Raw genomic sequence first — 20,208 nt, 5'->3', positions numbered from 1 at the left:
TAAGGGAGAACTGAAATGACTTGCAGTTGACTACCTGTGGGAGTCATCAGGGCAGAGGTTAAGGACATGGGTGAGATTTCCTAGGGAGAGTATCAGGAAGACAAGAGAATTCTACCCAGAATGGAGCTCTGGAGAACAACATTGAAAGAACTGTGGATGGTGGACCTGAAGAGCAGCCTGCAAAGGAGACTGAGAAGTATTTTCTTCCCCCAAAGAGAAGCAGAACAAGAAATATCAAGGGAAGAGAGCAGTTCAGGAAAGAAAGGTCAACCAGGTCAAGAGCTGCTGTTCTTTAATTGTGTAAGATGATGGCAGGAAAGTATTTAGCAAGTAGAGGGTCACTGGTGACCTTAACAAGCAAAGTTTTAACGGAGTGATGAGGGTGCAAGTCAGATTACAATAGGCTGAAGAGTCGAAGGGAATGAGAAAGCAGAGACATAGATTCAGACTATCACTTTCTAGTGTCCTGGTTATGAAAAGCCTCAAAATTCTGCAAAAGTAAAATTTAAACTCCTTCTCAGGCTTGGAAGACCTTTCATGACACGATTCCTACTGACTTGTCCAGTTGTAGCTCACATCACCACATCTGACCCTTCCTCACATGTCCAGCTATTAAGGGTTTCCTGAACACCACTGGTCTTTGCAAACATCTTCCTCACATACACTGCTCTTGAAATTCTCTCACCATCCTCCCATCTGCCAAATGTCAACTCATTCTTCAGGTCTTAATTCCTCTATGGGGAGACTTCTCTAATCCCCCCTAGGTCAAGCTGGGTTTCATGCCTCTAATTTAGTACAGCAACCAACTTGCTGAACGGTTAATGTCTGAATGCCCATTTTCCTCTTTCATTCATTCAACAAATACTTATTGAGCCCCTACTATGTGCCAGACGCTTTGGATGTAGTGGTGAACAAGGAAGACGATACTCACATCCTTACAAAGCTGACACTCTAGCAAGGGAGACAGAAAATAATGGGCACAGATAAGAAAATTCCAGACAGAATGCTGTGCAACGGAGAAAATTAAACAGGAGAGGGAAGACAGCGTGATGGAAAGGGGAACATTTAAACTGGCCAGTCAGGATGGGCCACTTGAGCAGCTACTTAACTGATGAGAAGGAAGAATCCATGCAAAGACAGGGAAGCAAAGGGCTCACAGGAAGTATATAAAGGGTTGGGAATGGATTTGACTTTTCCATAGAACAGCAGGCAGTCCAGTGTGGCTGAAGCATAGCATGGGGGAGGGCGCTAGGAGATAAGCCTGGAAGGTCAGCGAGGCGGACAGTGCCAGATCCAACGTGGCCTTGGGGGTCATGTGAAGGAGTCTGGATTTATCTCTAAATACGATGGGAAACTTTTCCAAACACACTTCCCAGGCCTCTCTCAGAGCATGAACTCCAGGGCTCAGGCTCCAGTCCTTAGCAATCACCTCCCTTTTCTGCCACTCGATGCCTAGTACATAGTCAGATATCCATAAACATTACCTGCATGAATGACTTTGAATTCTGGATGTGAAGTAAAAATTATATCAAAGGGCCCCATTTTTATGTGCTTTACTTCAGAATTAATAAGACTAAAGATGTCTATATAACATTCACACGTATAGCTTGTACTCTGTATGTATCTCAACATTTTTTAAGATGCCAGCAAAAGATATAGTCTTTAAAAAAAAGTGTAAACCAACTTCGGGCAAGTCATTCCTGCAGAGTCCTCCTAAGCTGAGTCTTTATCTTCAGCAGATGAACTAATAACTTTCTAACAGAGCTTGGTGAAACCTCAAGGGTGTGTGAAGAAGTGCTATAGACATGCTGCCCTTATAATTCAGCCCTTGTTTCCCCACAGTACACTGGCAAATCACCACTGCTGTGTGAGCTGGCATTCCTGCCCCTGGCCTCTGCAACACATGGCCTGGAACTTCTCTCACTCCTTCCCACTTAGCTCAGGGCTCAATATGCCAAATTAGGCAGTACGTGACACAAACAGATCCATTCCCTGGCTATTCCTAGACTGTCCAATCTACAGAAAGCATACGACTCCTCATTTAATACTTACACTTTTATATTTCCCCCTGTGCAGGGAAAATGACTGTGTCATACATTTTTAAATTCCCCATACCAATAATAAACAGTGAAATCACTCTCATCCAGGTAGTAAGAAGCATATTGTAAGTACCTACCAGGTGCCAGGCACCATCCCTTTCACAATTCTATTGCTTTGACTGGATTTTATATTAAGTACCTATCCTAACCATTCAGAAATAGTGGTGGCAGGATGGGAGAGAAAGGGCAAGTTTACTGGGGGGAAAGGTTGAGATCCCAAACCAGAGGTGATGTTTAGGAAGCTACACAGGCAGGTGAGCACCAGATCAAGGACCTCAGGATGACATGCTAAGGAACATGGAATGAAGTTATTTTAATTGGTATTAATGGTATTACTTTAAATTTTGGCGTGCTAATTAAATTTAATGCTCCAGACATAGCAGAAATATGTGTTATTTATTTATTCATTTATTCATTCATTCATTCATTTTGGCTGTGCTGCACAGCATGCAGGATCTTAGTTCCCCAACCAGGGATTGAACCTGCACCCCCTGCAGAGGAAGCACGGAGTCTTAACCACTGGACCACCAGGGAAGTCCTAAGTGCTATTTATTTAAGCCCTTTATTTCTTCTATCAGAATTTTATAATTATTTCTAAAATACATATATCTATACACACATATGTGAACATATCTTCAATAGTACTGTAAACAGAATCTTTTTAAAATTTCCTAGCTATACAGCTTTAGTTAAAGGAAACAATATATTTGACTTATATTCCATAACTTTGCTGAACAGTTTTCGGATGATCTTTTGGATTTTTCTGTACACATCACTTTAAAAATTTTTATTTCTCCATCTTTCTCACATTAAGCTGTCATTACTTTCATACGCCACTTTACCATCGAATGTTTTTAAAACATGATGTTAAACAGAATAGTAATAAAGAGTTATTCTTATATTGGTTCTATTACAAAGCTTCTGCCAATCTGAAGAATTAAAAATAATTTTGGTTTTTCTATACAAACAGCTCATACAACTCAACAACAAAAAAACAACCCAATCGAAAAATGGGCAGAAGACCTAAACAGACATTTCTCCAAAGAAGACATACAGATGGCCCACAGGCACATGAAAGATGCTCAACATCACTAATCATTAGAGAAATGCAAATTAAAACTACAATGAGGTATCACCTCACACCAGTCAGAATGGGCATCATCAAAAAATCTACAAACAATAAATGCTGGAGAGGGTGTGGAGAAAAGGGAACCCTCCTTCACTGTTGGTGGGAATGTGAATTGATACAGCCACTATGGAGAACAGTATGGAGGCTTGTCAAGAAACTAAAAATAGAGTTGCCATATGATCCAGCAATCCTATTCCTGGGTATATATCCGGATAAAACTATAATTCAAAAAGATACATGCACCCCTATGTTCACAGCAGCACTATTCACAACAGCCAAGACATGGAAACAACCTAAATGCCTATGGACAGATGAATGGATAAAGAAGATGTCGTACATATATATACAATGGAATACTACTCAGCCAAAAAGAATGAAATAATGTCATTTGCAGCAAGATGGATGGACCTAGAGATGATCATACTAAGTGAAGTAAGTCAGAAAGGGAAAGACAAATACCACAGGATATCACTTACATGTGGAATCTAAAATAGGACATAAATGAACTTATCTATGAAACAGAAACAGAGTCACAGACATAGAGAACAGACTTGTGGTTGCCAAGGGGGAGAGGCGGTGGGGAAGGGATAGATTGGGAGTTTGGGGTTAGCAGATGCAAACTATTATACATAGAACGGATGAACAACAAGGTCCTACTGTATAGCCCAGGAAACTATATTCAATATCATATGATAAATCATAATGGAAAAGAATATGAAAAGGAATGTATATATGTATAACTGAATCACTTTGCTGTACAGCAGAAGTTAACACAACATTGTAAATCAACTATACTTCAATAAAATAATTTTTTTTTGGTTTTTCTACTCTTTGTATACAAAACCCTCTATTAATTTATTTTTAGAGTTTTTGTCAAGAAGAGATGAATTCTGTCAAATGTTATTCTGATGTCTCAGGATAATTGTATGTACTGTTTCTCCCATGATGTCAAACATCATGCTAATAGTTTTTCTTGCATTAGACCAGGAGTTGCAAACTCACTTTGTAAAGGGCCAGAATGTAAATATTTTAGGCTTTGTGAGTCATATATGATCTGTGTTGCATATTCTTGTTTCTTTCACCAATGCTTTAAAAACACCAACTCTTCTTAGCTTGTGTGCTGCTCACAAACAGATCACTGACAGCAGGATTTGGCCTGTAGGCCATAGTTCACCCAACCAGCCCCCGTTCCCTGTCCTCCTCCTCTCCCATCAAAAATGGTTATTAGGGCTTCCCTGGTGGCACAGTGGTTGAGAGTCCGCCTGCCGATGCAGGGGACACGGGTTCGTGCCCCAGTCCGGGAGGATCCCACATGCCGCAGAGCGGCTGGGCCCATGAGCCATGGCCGCTGAGCCTGTGCTCCGCAATGGGAGAGGCCACAGCAGTGAGAGGCCCGCGTACCGCAAAAAAAAAAAAAAAAAAAAAAAGGTTATTAAATGGCTGCAATACTCTTAGTTAAGACTCCAGGAAAACTTAAGGTGGTACCTAGTAGACCCTATTAGCTAGACAAAAGTACTACTAAGAATCTTGAGTGCGTTGTTCCACACAAGCCTTACATGCCCAAGGTAGAGAGAGGCCTGTATCAAAAACAATTATAGACTTGGCTTTGGGGGCATGGACTGAACTCCACTAAGGTTCAGAAGAAACTCACAATATTTTTAAAGAAGTTGTATTACTAAAAAATACACAGCTTGGACTAAAAGGGGCAGAGACAGATTAAAATGATGAGACTTCTGGGTGCCCACTTTTTTACAGGCAGGAGGCAGAATGAGAAAGCTGAAATTATGGGCTATGTATTCTGGAAAAGAGAGGACATCTCAGAGGGTGGAGCCGAGAGCCCTGGAGAACCAGAGACTAGGGAACCCCTCCGAAGCAACAGAAACATACTTCCTGCTTCCAGAGCAACGTGTGTGATGACGCACGCCTGGCTGCATTTCAGTGGATTCATGGCTGCTATGTGCCTCCTGTCACCTGCTTGCTGAATACAAGTGTGTAGTGTGGTTAACCTGTTCCTATCTCATCACTGTGTGCAGGGTGTGCGGGGGGCAGATTACTTGTCTTTTTACTCACAAGCCTCTCAATAAAGAAGAGCTGCAAACAAAGTGCTGCACTTGGAAGCCCCGAGGGCACCCGGAGTGACGCACATCGTGAGCTCAGGGACTTCGGGCCTATGCCACTGTGGAGCGTTACTTTGAGAGTTCTGGTAGGGAGGGGGTGTGGGAGGGACGCTAATAATCGTGGCCAGAGGGGAGACTACGTAGATAAAACGTGGCCACAGTCATTTCCTCCCATCAAGTGCTGGACTCTATGTTCCCATCTCTTAAACCTGCGCCGGCCTTGTGACTTGCTTTGACCAACAGAATGTGGCAGAAGTGAGATTATGTGACTTCCTGCAGCTTCCCCCTCACCCTCTTAGAATGCTTCCACCTATGGAAAGAAGCTGAGACTAGCCTCCTGAAAGACGAGAGGCCGCGTGGGTGACAACTGACGAGGCGGCCTGGCCAACGGCCCCATCCGACAGCCCTCAGTCTTCTGCCAACCAACTGCACATTCGGATGTAAGCCCCGCCGACACCACAGGAGCAGAGCCTGTGATCCCAGCTGAGCCTGTCTGAACTGCCCCAGAATCATGAGCAAATAAGTCATTGTTTTATGCCACTAAGTTTTTGGAATGTGGTTTGTTACACAGCAATCAACTGATGTACTCATTGCTCCTATCTAGTAGCCTGGGTGCACAGGGAGATAATACAGCGGATTATCTACTGCTGTCCAGTGGCTAACATTTCCACTGCAATCATACTCCCACTCCTCCAAGCAGTAGGAATGCAAGCATCCCCTACACTCCCCCTCACCCCTGCCAGACCAACCACACACAGATAAATCCTGGCATGTGTGTAAACAGAATCTGTGGAACTAGAGGTAGTAAGTTAAAGTTTATTTATTATTACCTTTACTAAATTTAACGTTTGCATTATTCTCCAACAGAAGCAATTCTTGCTAATAATATTATCAATGACTGACTCGTCCAATCTGAAGAATACTTTTCATTGCCTATTCTCTTACTTAAAAACCTCCCCAATATTTTCAGAATAAAATTAAGACTCCTTACTATGGTAGACAAGGCTTGCCATCACATGGTCTATGCCTTCCAGTCTCCCGACTAGCCAACCCCCCACATGCAGCCTTTGCTCTAACCCTACTAGCTGATCTTTCTCCAACCCTCAGTGTGTTTGCATTTGCAGTTCCCTTGGTCTAATGCCTCCTCCCCCTTTACACTGCCAATCCCTATTTAAACATGTCAATTTCTCTAAGAAGCATTTCCTGAGGACTCTCTCCTTTACACTCCCCAAATACTTTCACACTGTTTTGTCACCATTAAAAAAATATGTATCTGTCCATCCCTTCAAAAGCTATGAGCTCCCGGTAAAGACAGACTCTGCTCTTGTATTTCTGCATCTAGCAGAGATGCTAGCACATAGTAGGTACATAATGGTCTGCTGAATAAACCAGTGAATGAACTGTGTAGCCACAGTTTTAAAAGTCTGATTATTTTCCAATTATACTTATTTTATGTATTATTATGATAGGCCATTTATGTAGTGCTATATATTAAAGTGACAATGCTACAGGAATGTAAGAAGAATAAAGTACTCTCTTACACATAAAACAGCTATTTTTTAAATTACATTTTGTCCATAAATGTACAGCCTCTTTCAGTAAAACTTCATACTTTACTCAGTAAAATAAGTAACAACTTTATAGAACATCCATAGAATGTGAATAGGTATGGAAATTATACACACTGGAAATTTTAAAAGTATATTTATAACACATGGTTGTGTATATTAGCTCTTTTTTGGTATATTGTATTGGTAATAAATCATGTAATTTTCTACCAATTACATTAGAATTAAGCTATATATATGTTCATAATTAGGGTACAGAAAAAATTAGAAACCATTATTATCTAATATTACATGGAAACAAATCATTTTTATGTTGGAAGAGATCTTTTAAGTCATCCAACTAGATGCATTTATGTTACTGATGAGGATACTGAGATTTGGAGCAATTAAGTCACTAAAGCCACCCATCTAGTTGATATTGGTACCAAGATTAAAAAATCAAGGATAAGTCCATAAGAGAATGGACTTGAGGATATGGGGAGGGGGAAGGGTAAGCTGGGACAAAGTGAGAGTGGCATGGACATATATACACTACCAAACGTAAAATAGATAGCTAGTGGGAAGCAGCTGCATAGCACAGGGAGATCAGCTCGGTGCTTTGTGACCGCCTAGAGGGGTGGGATAGGGAGTGTGGGAGGGAGGGAGATGCAAGAGGGAAGAGATATGGGAACATATGTATACGCATAACTGATTCACTTTGTTATAAAGCAGAAACTAACACACCATTGTAAAGCAACTATACTCCAATAAAGATGTTAAAAAAAATCAAGGATAATTGTTACTTTTTAGGCTGGGCAGTTTTCAAGTTTACAAGTTTTCAAAAAACTTGTAAAGGTCTCAGTATAGGTCCACTCTAACTTTAACCATTAAAAAGGTTACGTTTTTGCTACTTAAGCAGAGCATTTTTTCCCTAAGAATAAGTAGATTAACATGTCTGTATATAATAAATTATGACCAAATGGGGTTTATCCCAGGAATGCAAAGTTGCTTCAACATTTAGAAACCATCAATGTAATTCACCTACATTAATAGGAAGATAATATGATAGTCTGAATAGACACAGAAAAGGCATTTGACAAAATCCAACATCCATTCAGGATAGAAACTCTCAACAAGCTGGAAATAAAAGAGAACTTCCTCATTGTGATAAAAGGCATCTAGGAAAAATCTAGACCTGACATCAGATTTAATGGTGAGATACTGAACCTTTTTCCCTAAGGTCGACACAAGGCAGGATGTGAAATTATCCTTTAAAAAAAAGAAGTGAAATTATCATTATTTACAGATGACATGATTGTTTACACAGAAAATCCTAAGGAAACCACAGAAAAACTTTAAGATGGATAAATAAATTTAACAAAAGCATAAGACACAAGGTCAATGTATAAAAATCAACTGTATTTCTATGAGCAATAAACAGAAAAATAAAAATTTTAAATGCCATTTATAATGTCATAAAAAAGAATAAACTATTTAGAATAAACTTACCCCAAAAAATATAAGACCGCTACACTAAAACTGCAAAATACTGCAGAGAAATTTGAGAAGACTCAAACGGAGATTTATACCATGCTCATGGATTAAGAAACTCAGGATTGTTAAGATGTAAGATGTCAATTCTCTCCTAATTGATTTCTGGATTCAACAACATCACAAGTGAAATCATAGCAGGCCCTTTGTAGAAATAATAAGTTGATTCTAAAATGTATATGGAAATACAAAGGATCTAGAATGTTCTTCAAACATTCTTGAAAAAGAAGTACAAATTGGAGAACTTACACCATGTAATTTCTAGACTTACTATAAAAGCTATAGTAATCAAGACAGTATGGTATTAGTGAAAGAACAGGTGACAGGTAAGGAGTAGAATAGAGAGTCTAGAAATAAACCATAAATATATGGTCAACTGATTTTTAACCAAGGTGGCAAGGTTTTTCAGTGGGGGAAAGAACAGACTTTTAAGAAGAAATGTTGCTGGAACAACTGGGTAACTATAAAGGAGAAAGGGGCAGAAATGAATCGTAACTCCTACCTCACACCATACACAAATATTAATTCAAAATGGATCACAGACCTAAAAGTAAAAATAATAACAAAAAAGCCCCTAGGGGGGAAAACATCAGAGAATATCTTTGCAGCTTTGGACTTGCAAGACCAAGATTTCTTAGACAAGATACAAAAAGCACTATTCACACAGGAAAAAAATTTTGCTTTTCGAAAGACATTGTTAAGAAATGAAAAGGTGGGACTTTCCTGGTGCTCCAGTGGTTAAGACCGTGCTTCCACTGCAGGGAGCATGGGTTCCATTCCTAGTCAGGGAACTAAGATCTTGCATGCAGAAAGAAATGAAAAGGCAAGCCACAAAGAAAGTATTTGCAATTTAACAAAGATTTTTATCCAGAATACTTAAAGAATTACAGCAACTGGATAACAAACGAATAACCTGACTTTAAAAATGGGCACAAAACTTGAACAGACATTCACAAAAGAAGATATACAGGTGGCCAATAAGCACATAAAAAATGCTCAACATCATTAGTTGTCAGAGAAATGCAAATTAAAACTGCAGTGAGATACTACTTCATATTCACTTAGAATGGCTGATACTAAAAAGACTGGCAGTGTCAAATATTGGAGAGGATGTAAAACAACTGGAATTCTCATACACTGCTGGTGAGAATGAAAAGTGGCACAACCACTTGGAAAAACAGTTTGGCAATTTCTTATAAAGTTAAATACCTACCCTTTGCCCAGAAATCATATGCCTAGATATTTACCCAGGAGAAATGAAAATATATTCACACAAAGACATCTATAAGAATATTCACAGCAGTTTTATTCAAAATAGCCAAATGTAAACAACCCAAAAGGTTAAACAACAGGTGAATAGTTAAAGAAATTATGGTATATCCATACAACAAAATACTAACCAGAAACAAAAAGTAGTGAACTACCGATTCAATCAACATGGATGAATCTCCGAGATACAAGAGTACATACTGCGTGATTACATTTACGTGAAGTACTAGAACAAGCAACACTACACTTAGATGTTAAAAGTCAGAACAGTGGTTATCTTGCAGTGGGGGAAGGAGAGTGGCTGACTGAAAAGGAGTATGACAAAACTTTCTAGGGTGGTGGAAATGTTCTAACCATCGACCTGGGTGGTGGTTACAGAGGTGTATATATTTGTCAAAACTTATCCAACAATACACTTAACATTTGTGCATTTACTATATGTAAATTATATATCAGTAAAAAGTCTGCTTAATTCTGTATATTAAATATCTGTTAATAAAGCAAAAGTATTGCATAGAAGGACAAGGGCTTAAACTGCCTCCTCTCTAGAGTATCCAAGAAGTGTTCCAACTCATGAGAAGCACAGATACAAAAGTTAAAGTTCCATGTGGAATCTAGAAAAACGGTACAGATGAACCAGTTTGCAAGGCAGAAACAGAGACACAGACGTAAGAGAACAAACGTATGGACACCAAGGGGGGAAGTGGGGGTGGGATGAACTGGGAGATTGGGACTGACATATATATACTAGTATGTATAAAATAGATAACTAATGAGAACCTGCTCTATAGCACAGGGAACTCTACTTCACTTTGCTGTACAACAGAAACTAACACAACATTGTAAAACAACTATACCCCAATTAAAAAAAAAAAAGCTAAAGTTCCTCCTGTACAGCATCTAGTGTTTTGATTCCATTTTAAATGATTAAATCTTATGCAATTAAATTCCCCTTAAAGAACCAAAAGATCATTCTCCATTTTCTGGTTTAAACAATTAACTCTTGAGAAGTCTCTCTTTTTTTTTTTTTTTGCGGTACGCGGGCCTCTCACTGTTGTGGCCTCTCCCGTTGTGGAGCCCGCGCAGGCTCAGCAGCCATGGCTCACGGGCCCAGCCGCCCCACAGCATGCAGGATCTTTCCGGACCGGGGCACGAACCCGTGTCCCCTGCACCGGCAGGTGGACTCTCAACCACTGCGCCACCAGGGAAGCCCAAGAAGTCTCATTTTTAAAATGGCTATTTATTTTCACTCTACTTCTACTTCTACTGTCCCTACTACCATTGCTACAGATATTCCAGAAAGTGAGTGACTGGGGGAAAGAGGGCATTAAAAAATATTACCATAGAAAAAAATGTTGTTGCAATTATGACTTGAATGCGTTCAATCATTTAATAGTACATTAAAAGATATTTCACGGGTTTCCCTGGTGGCGCAGTGGTTGAGAGTCCACCTGCCGATGCAGGGGACACGGGTTCGTGCCCCGGTCCGGGAAGATCCCACATGCCGCGGAGCGGCTGGGCCTGTGAGCCATGGCCGCTGAGCCTGCGCGTCCGGAGCCTGTGCTCCGCAACAGGAGAAGCCACAACAGTGAGAGGCCCGTGTACCGCAAAAAAAAAAAAAAAGATATTTCACAACTTAAAAGAGAAAGACAGGAAGTAGATTAATGTTTGCGTAGGGCCAAGGGGGATGGGAGGGATAGGGGAGTGATGGCTAAAAGGCACCGGTTTCTATTTGAGAGGATGAAAATGTCCTAAAATTGACTGTGGTGACAGTTGCACATATGTGTGACTACATTAAAAACCACCAAATTGTACATATGAAATAGGTGAATTCTATGATATGTGAACTATAGCTCAATAAAGCTGTCATTTAAAAAAAGCCATTGAGATTCTGATTGGGATTGCATTGGAATCTATAGATCAATTTGGAGAAAACAGATATATTTACAATATTAATTTTTCCCAATACATGAAAATTATGTAGTTCTGCCCTTATTTGGGTCTTCTTTAGTTTCTCTCAACAATTTTTTATAGAATTTTATAGAGAAATTTGTACATAATTTATCAGATTTATTCCTGGGTAACTGATATTTCTGATGCTACTTATATAGTATCTTAAGAAAAAAAGAGAGAAAGCACTGAATTGTCCTAATGTGGGGTAAGAAGATGAATAGAGCATGATATGCACACTAAGTCATCAAAATTTTGAAATAAAAAATCACTATAAATGGTCTAACAAATAATTTTTTCTGATTTTAAAATTTATTTATGGAAAAGTCATACAGGGCTTCCCTGGTGGCGCAGTGGTTGAGAGTCCGCCTGCCGATGCAGGGGACACGGGTTCGTGCCCCAGTCCGGAAAGATCCCACATGCCGTGGAGCGGCTGGGCCCGTGAGCCATGGCCGCTGAGCCTGTGCGTCCGGAGCCTGTGCTCCGCAAAGGGAGAGGCCACAACAGTGAGAGGCCCGCGTACCGCAAAAAAAAAAAAAAAAAAAGTCATACAAATATATAAAAATTAAATTACATTTAGTCACATTTGATAAACCACATTCAGAAAAAAGAATAAAATTATATAAACCTATATAATGTTATAAATCAATGCTACCTCAATAAAAATAAATAAAATTTAAAAATACATAAACCTGCAAATATTCTGGAAAATTCCATGACAGGTAGACACCACAGTGAACAAATACGTCCTGATTTATAGTTGTTAGGTTCCTTAGCTTAGAGTGAAAACAGATACTGTTTAATTTTAGTATCTATGTTTACCCAATATATGTATTTATTAGCAAAATGCTTTCATGGCAAAGAAATTTTATTTTACAATGGTTAAGTTTACATCTAAAGCCAGTAGCATTTAAAGTGTTTAAAGCTGTCCATCATATTGGTGCTACAGAGCCCTTATTATCCTTTAAATTCAAGTTAATTGAAATATTATTATCTAACTGCATTAATTAGTAGATGGTGGACTTTTCCTTCATAAAATAAGTATTTGTTTTCTATTAAAATGAAATAGATATAAATCACATCTGGGCTTCAAGTTAACCTTGTATGAGCTACTTAATGTTTCCAGATCTCAGTCTTTCACCTACCAAAGGAGGTTAGATGAAAACATCTCCATAGTCCCAACTAGCTTTAAAATTCTGTTAATTCTATAACAAGGAAACAGCAAAATACCATATGTTCTTACCATAGTTTAAGCAAACACAGTAGTGTATGAAAAACTAGATGTGTACAAGATGAAAGACTTAATTATTAGCTTACACAAAGGATTCTCTACTTTTTTCACCCCAGAATTGGCAAGTTCCCTAGATATCATTTACACTAAACTTTTCAAAAACATACCTGTACTTACTGAAAGTGCAAATACATGATGTTTCTGAATCGTGATCTTATCTCTACTAATAATCATAGTTATCTCACACTGGAATTAGGATAAAAAGCATAGTGTATATGAAACCATTTTAGAAGAAAGGCTATATATAACTGTAAGGTATTTTAGACATTTTGAAAAGTATCCAAATAAATAATATGTTTACAAATGGGGCTACTTTTCCTTGTCTGAGTGATGTGAGACATAGAACTTTATCTCAAAGAGACTCTCAGAAATTATGTAACCCAGAAATTACGTATCTATAATTAACTAAAATTTAGTGATAAAAAAATGATTTGATATGAAAATGTTACCTGATCAATAATAGAATTTAGCTTGGTAAGTAACAGAAATCCTCGGCCGTGGACGAGGTATTGTCCAAGGGTTGCCATGTGTGTCTCCTCCTCTTCTTCCTCCCTGGCCCCCACTCTCTGGACCACCGCATTGCAAAGCCGGTTGACATCGGTCAGAAATTCACGTGCCAATGAGTTACTGTCAGTGCTCATGACTGAGCTATAAAATAAGTAATAGAAGAGAGATTAGAAAAACTAAAAATTATGTTTGAAACTATGTGTTTTTGTTGCTGTTTGTTTTTAACTGAAGACTAACTTTAAATTACCGGGCATTGGTATCTAACCTTATAATCTTTTCAGACATAGTTCCGACCTAGTCAGGGGCTCCTTAAATAGTCCTACATGGCAGAAATTAGTCCTGGGCGTGAAATGGCTGAGTGGAACCACGCACGGGTACGTGAAAGCGCGGGGAGAGAAGACACTAGGGAGTGGTGGCAGTTAAGGTAGACGCTGACTTCCTCTCTTAAACGCCTCACTGCAGAATAAAAGTAAATGCATAACTTATAAAATATTCTTGCTGTACATGTTTTGAAAGATAAATGGATCTTTTAAAAATATAAACTGTTTTTCACTTGATAGAAGCCACGATCACTGACCCACGTCCTCAAACACATGAGGGGTGGGTGGGGAAAAGATTTACCACCAGGTGAATAAAAATACAAGAATTCTAGCAGCTGAAGTTATGGCACTTCATTTCTTGCTACACATCTGAATCAAATAAAGGGCAGTGTGACATTTTAGGATTAAGGAAAACAGTACAGTAAAGCAGACAAAAGAGAGGCAAAACACAAATGTAAAGGAAAACATGTATAAATCTTCAGAAGAGGAAAAAGCATGAAGAACAAAATCCCCAAAGAATTTCAAAATAGTTTAATTTTAGGATTAAAAGTAATTTTGAGACACCCAGTTACCCTGAGAACCTTGTAACCTGACAGCTTAAATTAAATGAAATGTGTATTGCAGTCTTCCTTCACCCTTTGGGGGAAGACCTTCCATTGTCCCTGCTGAGAAGGCAATGGGCCATGTGACTATGTCTACTGCCAAGAGGCACTGCCAGTCTCTGGGCCCGAATCAGCTGACACACACCTGATTCAGGATCAGCCAACAAATACAATGGCTGCAAGATGTGACTCGTATGGTGCAGCCTGCAAAGAGGCCTTGGCCAATCAAGTTTTCTTTCTCTCTCACAGGAATTTGAATTAGGGGCATAGTAGTGCTGGAAAGTCACAGAGAGATGACCCTGTGGTGGTCACTATGAGGTAGCTGAGGCCAACTGAGTGAAAATTAAACAAGAGGATGCAGAAAGAGATAAACATGAAAGGGAGAGACCGAAGAAATTCCTAATACTACTTTGGTTCCTATTCATTCAAGAGCCTGATGGTTTAATTCCTGGATTCCCATCAGAATTCTAGGTATTGTTACAATAACAATCCCCTCTATAATATAACAAGTACCATTATTTTAAATATTGAACATTAGGAAAAGAAAAGTATAAAAAAAGGTACATCGCTCATTATCCCAAAATGCAGCAATAGCCGCTATTAGATATAATATTACTTCTTTATAAGCTTTTGTAAAGTAAAATTGTTCAATAAATCAAGTAACCTGATTTATATTCAGTCTGTATTTATCCAACTTTATTAATTTATTTCACTTAATCTGTCACTGATTTTAAGATACATAATTATTTAGTGTACCACTACAAAAGAAAAAACACTGCCAATTAAACTATAATACAATGCTTTCTTATCACTTAGAATTTTCCATACAATATCACCTTCTGGACCACCAGGACCATCCACCATGCAACATTTCTTAAGAGTGCTACCCTATTGTTCCGGGGATTTTCTTCCAAAGAGGCTGAAATCATTCTGTAAGTTTTGATGCTGGTGGCTTTCTTAACCTTACCAGATGAGGTCGGTAGAAAATTTCAGAAAATAACCAAGAAACATTGAAAACTCATCAGATATAGTACAACAATTCATGTTACTCAACTGAAGTGCTGACAATGTGAACAGCTATGACCCAGGTCACCTCATGGGCACACAAGAACAACTCTTCCACAACTGCAGCCCACTGACAGTGTTTCTAAGACACCATCATTTGCAAGGCACACTGCAACTTTATGAACAATAAAAATGTGAAAAACTAAAAAACTGTGGTAATAATTCGGGCATATCTTCAAGAAATTAAGATAATGAAAATCAATGTGAATTTTTAGACAATTAATGAGGAAATAATTTCAATCCCACTTCCCAAAAGCACAAGATGCCATGTCAGTAAAAAGTATTATAATATATGCAGAAACATTTTTCCTGATTTAAAAACGTGTATAAAATATACACACAGTTACATATATAGGGTATTACATATAGATGATCTATTACCTGCTTGTTTCATTTAGATATTTCAGAAATCTTTTCCCAGGAGCCCTCTTTTACTCTGTTTAATAGCTGCATGCTTACTCTTTTTAATACATTCCACTGCATGTATATATTACATACAGTTCATATATTTCATTATTAGATGTACTATCACTATGTAGCCAATCTGTCACTGTTAGACATTTAGGTTATCTCTAGTTTCTTATTATCATAAACAAAGCTGTAATAAACATCCTTACAATATTTGCACATTTATCCTATTATTTCCTTGAAGTAGAAATTGCTGTTACTTCATATAATAGGCTTCACACATTTCTGTTAGGTTTATTCCAAGGTGTTTTATGTTTTTTGCCATTATTCTGAATGGGATTTTATTTTCCATTATATTGATACATTCTTACTCGGATAGAAAACTGGTATATAGGAGGCCTATAGGAAGTAGATTTATTTTGAGATATCCAAACTTTACTCATATGTCCAAACTTCTCACTGAACTCTCTTATTGATTTTCTCAGAATTTCCAGATATAAAACCCTGTCATCTACAAATAACAAAAATTCTGAATTTTTCTATCCAATATTCACACACTTTCTACTCTTTCAATTGCATGAGTACTAACAGAACAACACTGGTAGGGGTGATGGGGACACTTTTGCTTTGCACATTAAGAAATACTTATTTCTTCCTATGCATCTAATAGGAATGCTGAATTTACCTATTGCCTTTCAGCCATTCTGAATGTCAACTGAAAAGATGATTGCATGGTAATTTTTAAAGATTTTTTTGGAATATTTAAAATACCCAGAAAAGTGCAAAGAACGTATAACATGAGGTTATAGCCAATGCTCAGACTTCAGATCTAGCAAGTATTAACATTATGCTATGTTCAGTTCCGTTCCCATGTGTGGGTGTGTCTGTGTGTGTGTGTATGTGTGTAAAGAAATCAAACCTTATAGTACAGGAAAGCCACACTCCACCCACACCTCTTCTACCTCTCTAGTTGCTGTTTATCATTTCCATACATATTTTTATAATTTTGATATGTTATAGCCATAAAATATTCAGTACTGTTTTAGTTACTTTTAACACTTTATATAAACAGTATATTATAGGTGGGTGGGATGAATTGGGAGATTGAGATTGATACATATACTCTACTATATATAAAATAGATAACTAAGGAGAACCTACTGTAAAGCACAGGGAAGTCTACTCAGTGCTCTGTGGTGACCTAGATGGGAAGGGAATCTCAAAAAGAGTGGATATATGTGTATGTATAAATGCTTCACTTTGCTGCACAGCAGAAACTAACACAACATTGTGAAGCAACAATACTCCAATAAAAATTAATAAAAAATAGTATATTATATGCATCCTCTCATAACTTTGCTTTTCCCTCTCGACATTAAGTTCATTCCTTTAAACCACTGTGCAGTATGCCATGGCATGAATAAACCACAATTTACATATCTAGAAAGTTTAGCTGTTTTCACTTTGGGGTTTAAAAATTTAATGTCACATAACTATACAGTTTCAAAGTCTTGGACTGAACCAAGGATTCTGACTGCTAATATATGTTACATTAAATACTTACCAATCTTTCAACACTTCTGTAACATTTAGGGTCTTTATGATTTGAGTTCATGAACTAGACGAAACAAATAATCTTAGAATAAAGCTTCACCTACCAAAAAAAAAAAAGGAGAAAGATATTAACAGCAATAGTAAAACAAATATTTTTAACAACTGAAGTTCTGACATAAAAACAAGAGGCCAGTCTTCATATCTGATGTATGAAACAGACAACGATTTTTTTGAATCTCAAGAACACACTAAAAAATGCCTGTAGCTTCAAGAATGGTGTCTTGAGAGATGGAGTCTTGGAACATATTTGATCTGAAAAAGGTAACCTGACTGTAGCTCCCCACGGCTCTTCTCCCAACCCCCAACTTATAACCTCCAGGTAAATCCCTACAAAGGAAGGAGAATCAGGCAACATCAGTCTTCTTAACAATGAAATCTAGATTGAGGATATATGAGAAATCAGAAAATACTACAGCCAAACAATGAATAAACCACCACCAAATTTCCTAGCCTTGTTGAATTTTTAAAAATGAATTAATCTTTTGTGTATAACACAATGAAGGCTATTTCTAGAATACCAAAGGATAAATTCCTACTTCTGGGGTAGCAAGAAGGTGCTTCTCTGTAGTTTTCTCCTTCTCTACAGTTTTTACCAGGCAGAGGCATGAGAAAAAACTTCCTTATCACAGTTATAAGGCAAACATAAAGGTTTATTTTGAACCACAAGTTTATAAAATCAAAACGACCTTTAATTGCTTTAAAATGCTCAAATCTAGAGAACTGTCTTGAATTCCTTCCAGCTTGACAAACAGTTCTCGTACCACACTATTCTAGGCCCTTGAGAATAGAGTAGGCAGGAAATAGGACAGAGCTGCTGTTAACACTACATAGGACTTTGTGTGAATTAGGGAAAAAGCACCTCCTCCTAGGCTGATGCAGCCCATGGCACACAGTTATCAAAGCACAGGCTAGATTTCAGTCCTACTCGCCCACTCCACTGGCCAAGCACCAGTGCATCAACTGCTCGACCAAATGAAACAGCCCTGGAATGGAGTCTCAAAACACCTTCCAGACCTGCTCCTACTGCATCATCCCTGTAGTTTTAACTCTAGAATTTGGGCGGGGAAATTATCAATCAAATCATGGAGCAGAAACTAACACACCATTGTAAAGCAATTACACTCCAATAAAGATGTAAAAAAATCATGAGCATAAGGAGGTCTTGTATGAACTGAGCTGACTACCGGCACCCTCTAGCTTGGACTACTACAAGGTGGGGCCATTTATCTCACGATACTAAAACGATTCCAGCTCACTCAGCCTGGCCATCAGAAGTGCAGGCTAACAGACAACTGGATCCATCTGTCGCTCTCTCTTACCGAGGGACATTTCTAGGCCAAGCTGAGGGATTTTTCTAATGCTCTAAAACTGACATGGCTTCTTTAGCTCCATATTTTACACAGCCCAGCTTGGATAACCATGGAGTCTCACTCCATCCAAGATCATAATCCTATCCGCCAGCACAGTCAGCTGTGCCCTCCTTCACTCTGCCATCACTCTTTATTCACAGCTGTATTCTAGCTTTTATCACCCTATATTATGCTGGGTGTCCATAAAGTCGGAAAATACAGGGTTTTTTAAAAAATAAATTGAAGATGTGCTTAGGACATTACATATTTTTGCCCCTGTTTCCAAACTACATGGACACCCTGTAGCTACTTATCTATATGACTGTTTTACCTCCTAGGTCATGAGTTCCTTAAGGCCAGGAACTGTGTCTTATTACTTTTTGCACTTTATAACTATCATGCCAAATTTTAAATTCATCATCATTACAATTTTCACCTTCTAATACAACTATTGTTATAGTGACATAATAAGTAAGACTTGCTCCCAACAATATTACTAGCATTTTTATATTCTTAAAATTTACCATAAATGAAAAGCATAATAACAAAATGCCTCTAATCATATAAATGACCTTCCCAGAAAAATAGCAGGTTTCACTTTCTCTAATTCAGTGACAGGTACAGTGATATAAATGCCCAAAACAAAACAAAACCTGACAATGTATTAGCTATAACCCCTAGTTTTATGTCATCAGAAATTTCATCAATATGCCATTTAATTAAACAAATGTTTATTGAGCATTCATTATACGCCAGCCACTATTTTTGACACTGACTATAGAGCAAAAATAAAATCCCTACCCATGGATTCTAGTGGGGTAGAGACAGAAAAAATAAACCCATTCTAAAGTCAGGTAGTAGTACTAAGTGCTATGAAAACAAAGTGAAACAGAATAAGGGTACAGAGTGACAGGAATGCTACTTCAGATAGGGCTGGCGAGGAATGCCTGAAGATGTGATATCCGAGCAGAACCCTGAATGAAGTAAGAAAACAGCCCATGTGAGTATCCGGGGAAAGAGTATTCCGGGGCTCTGAGATTAGTGTATGTTTGATGCACTGGATACTGAGTGAAGAGAAGAAAGAGAGAAGTTAAACATTACCACAAAAGTGAGAAAAGCCTCTCGCTCCTACTTCTCAGGGACTGAAGTAAGATGTAGAAAGAAGAAACAGGAGTGTTCCTCTGGAACTCTCGTGAGGAATGGAAGCCTCCTTCCTGCCCACCCTCCTTTCCTTGCCCCCCCCCCCAAAAAAAAAGACAGAATAGCGCAGTTCACGGACAGGTAAGACTAGTTGGGAGGGAAAATAAAGTTCGCCTTTAGCTATGTCAAGTTGGACGGGTCTCTCAGGAAGCAAGTAAAAGATATCAAGCAGGCAGCTGGATATACCAAA

The 20,208-nt window shown here is 38.3% G+C and overlaps 1 protein-coding gene across 1 annotated transcript in view; it reads right to left on the bottom strand.

Moving 5' to 3' along the window:
• Positions 1–20,208, bottom strand: part of LYST (lysosomal trafficking regulator) — a 176,714-nt gene that overhangs the window by 134,971 nt on the left and 21,535 nt on the right. Inside the window, exons 2-3 of the mRNA XM_060286129.2 lie at positions 17,420–17,509; positions 13,403–13,601 (exon numbers count right to left, since the gene is read on the bottom strand). Coding sequence (XP_060142112.1) covers positions 13,403–13,594 — 192 coding nt within the window. The 5' untranslated portion in view covers positions 13,595–13,601; positions 17,420–17,509. The remainder of the gene's footprint in view (positions 1–13,402; positions 13,602–17,419; positions 17,510–20,208) is intronic.

This window comes from Globicephala melas, chromosome 16, assembly GCF_963455315.2.
Source record: "Globicephala melas chromosome 16, mGloMel1.2, whole genome shotgun sequence".
NCBI classification, from domain to species: Eukaryota; Metazoa; Chordata; class Mammalia; order Artiodactyla; family Delphinidae; genus Globicephala; species Globicephala melas.
The sequence above is the reverse complement of the archived record's forward strand: the minus strand, read 5'-3'. Positions and strand labels throughout refer to the sequence as shown.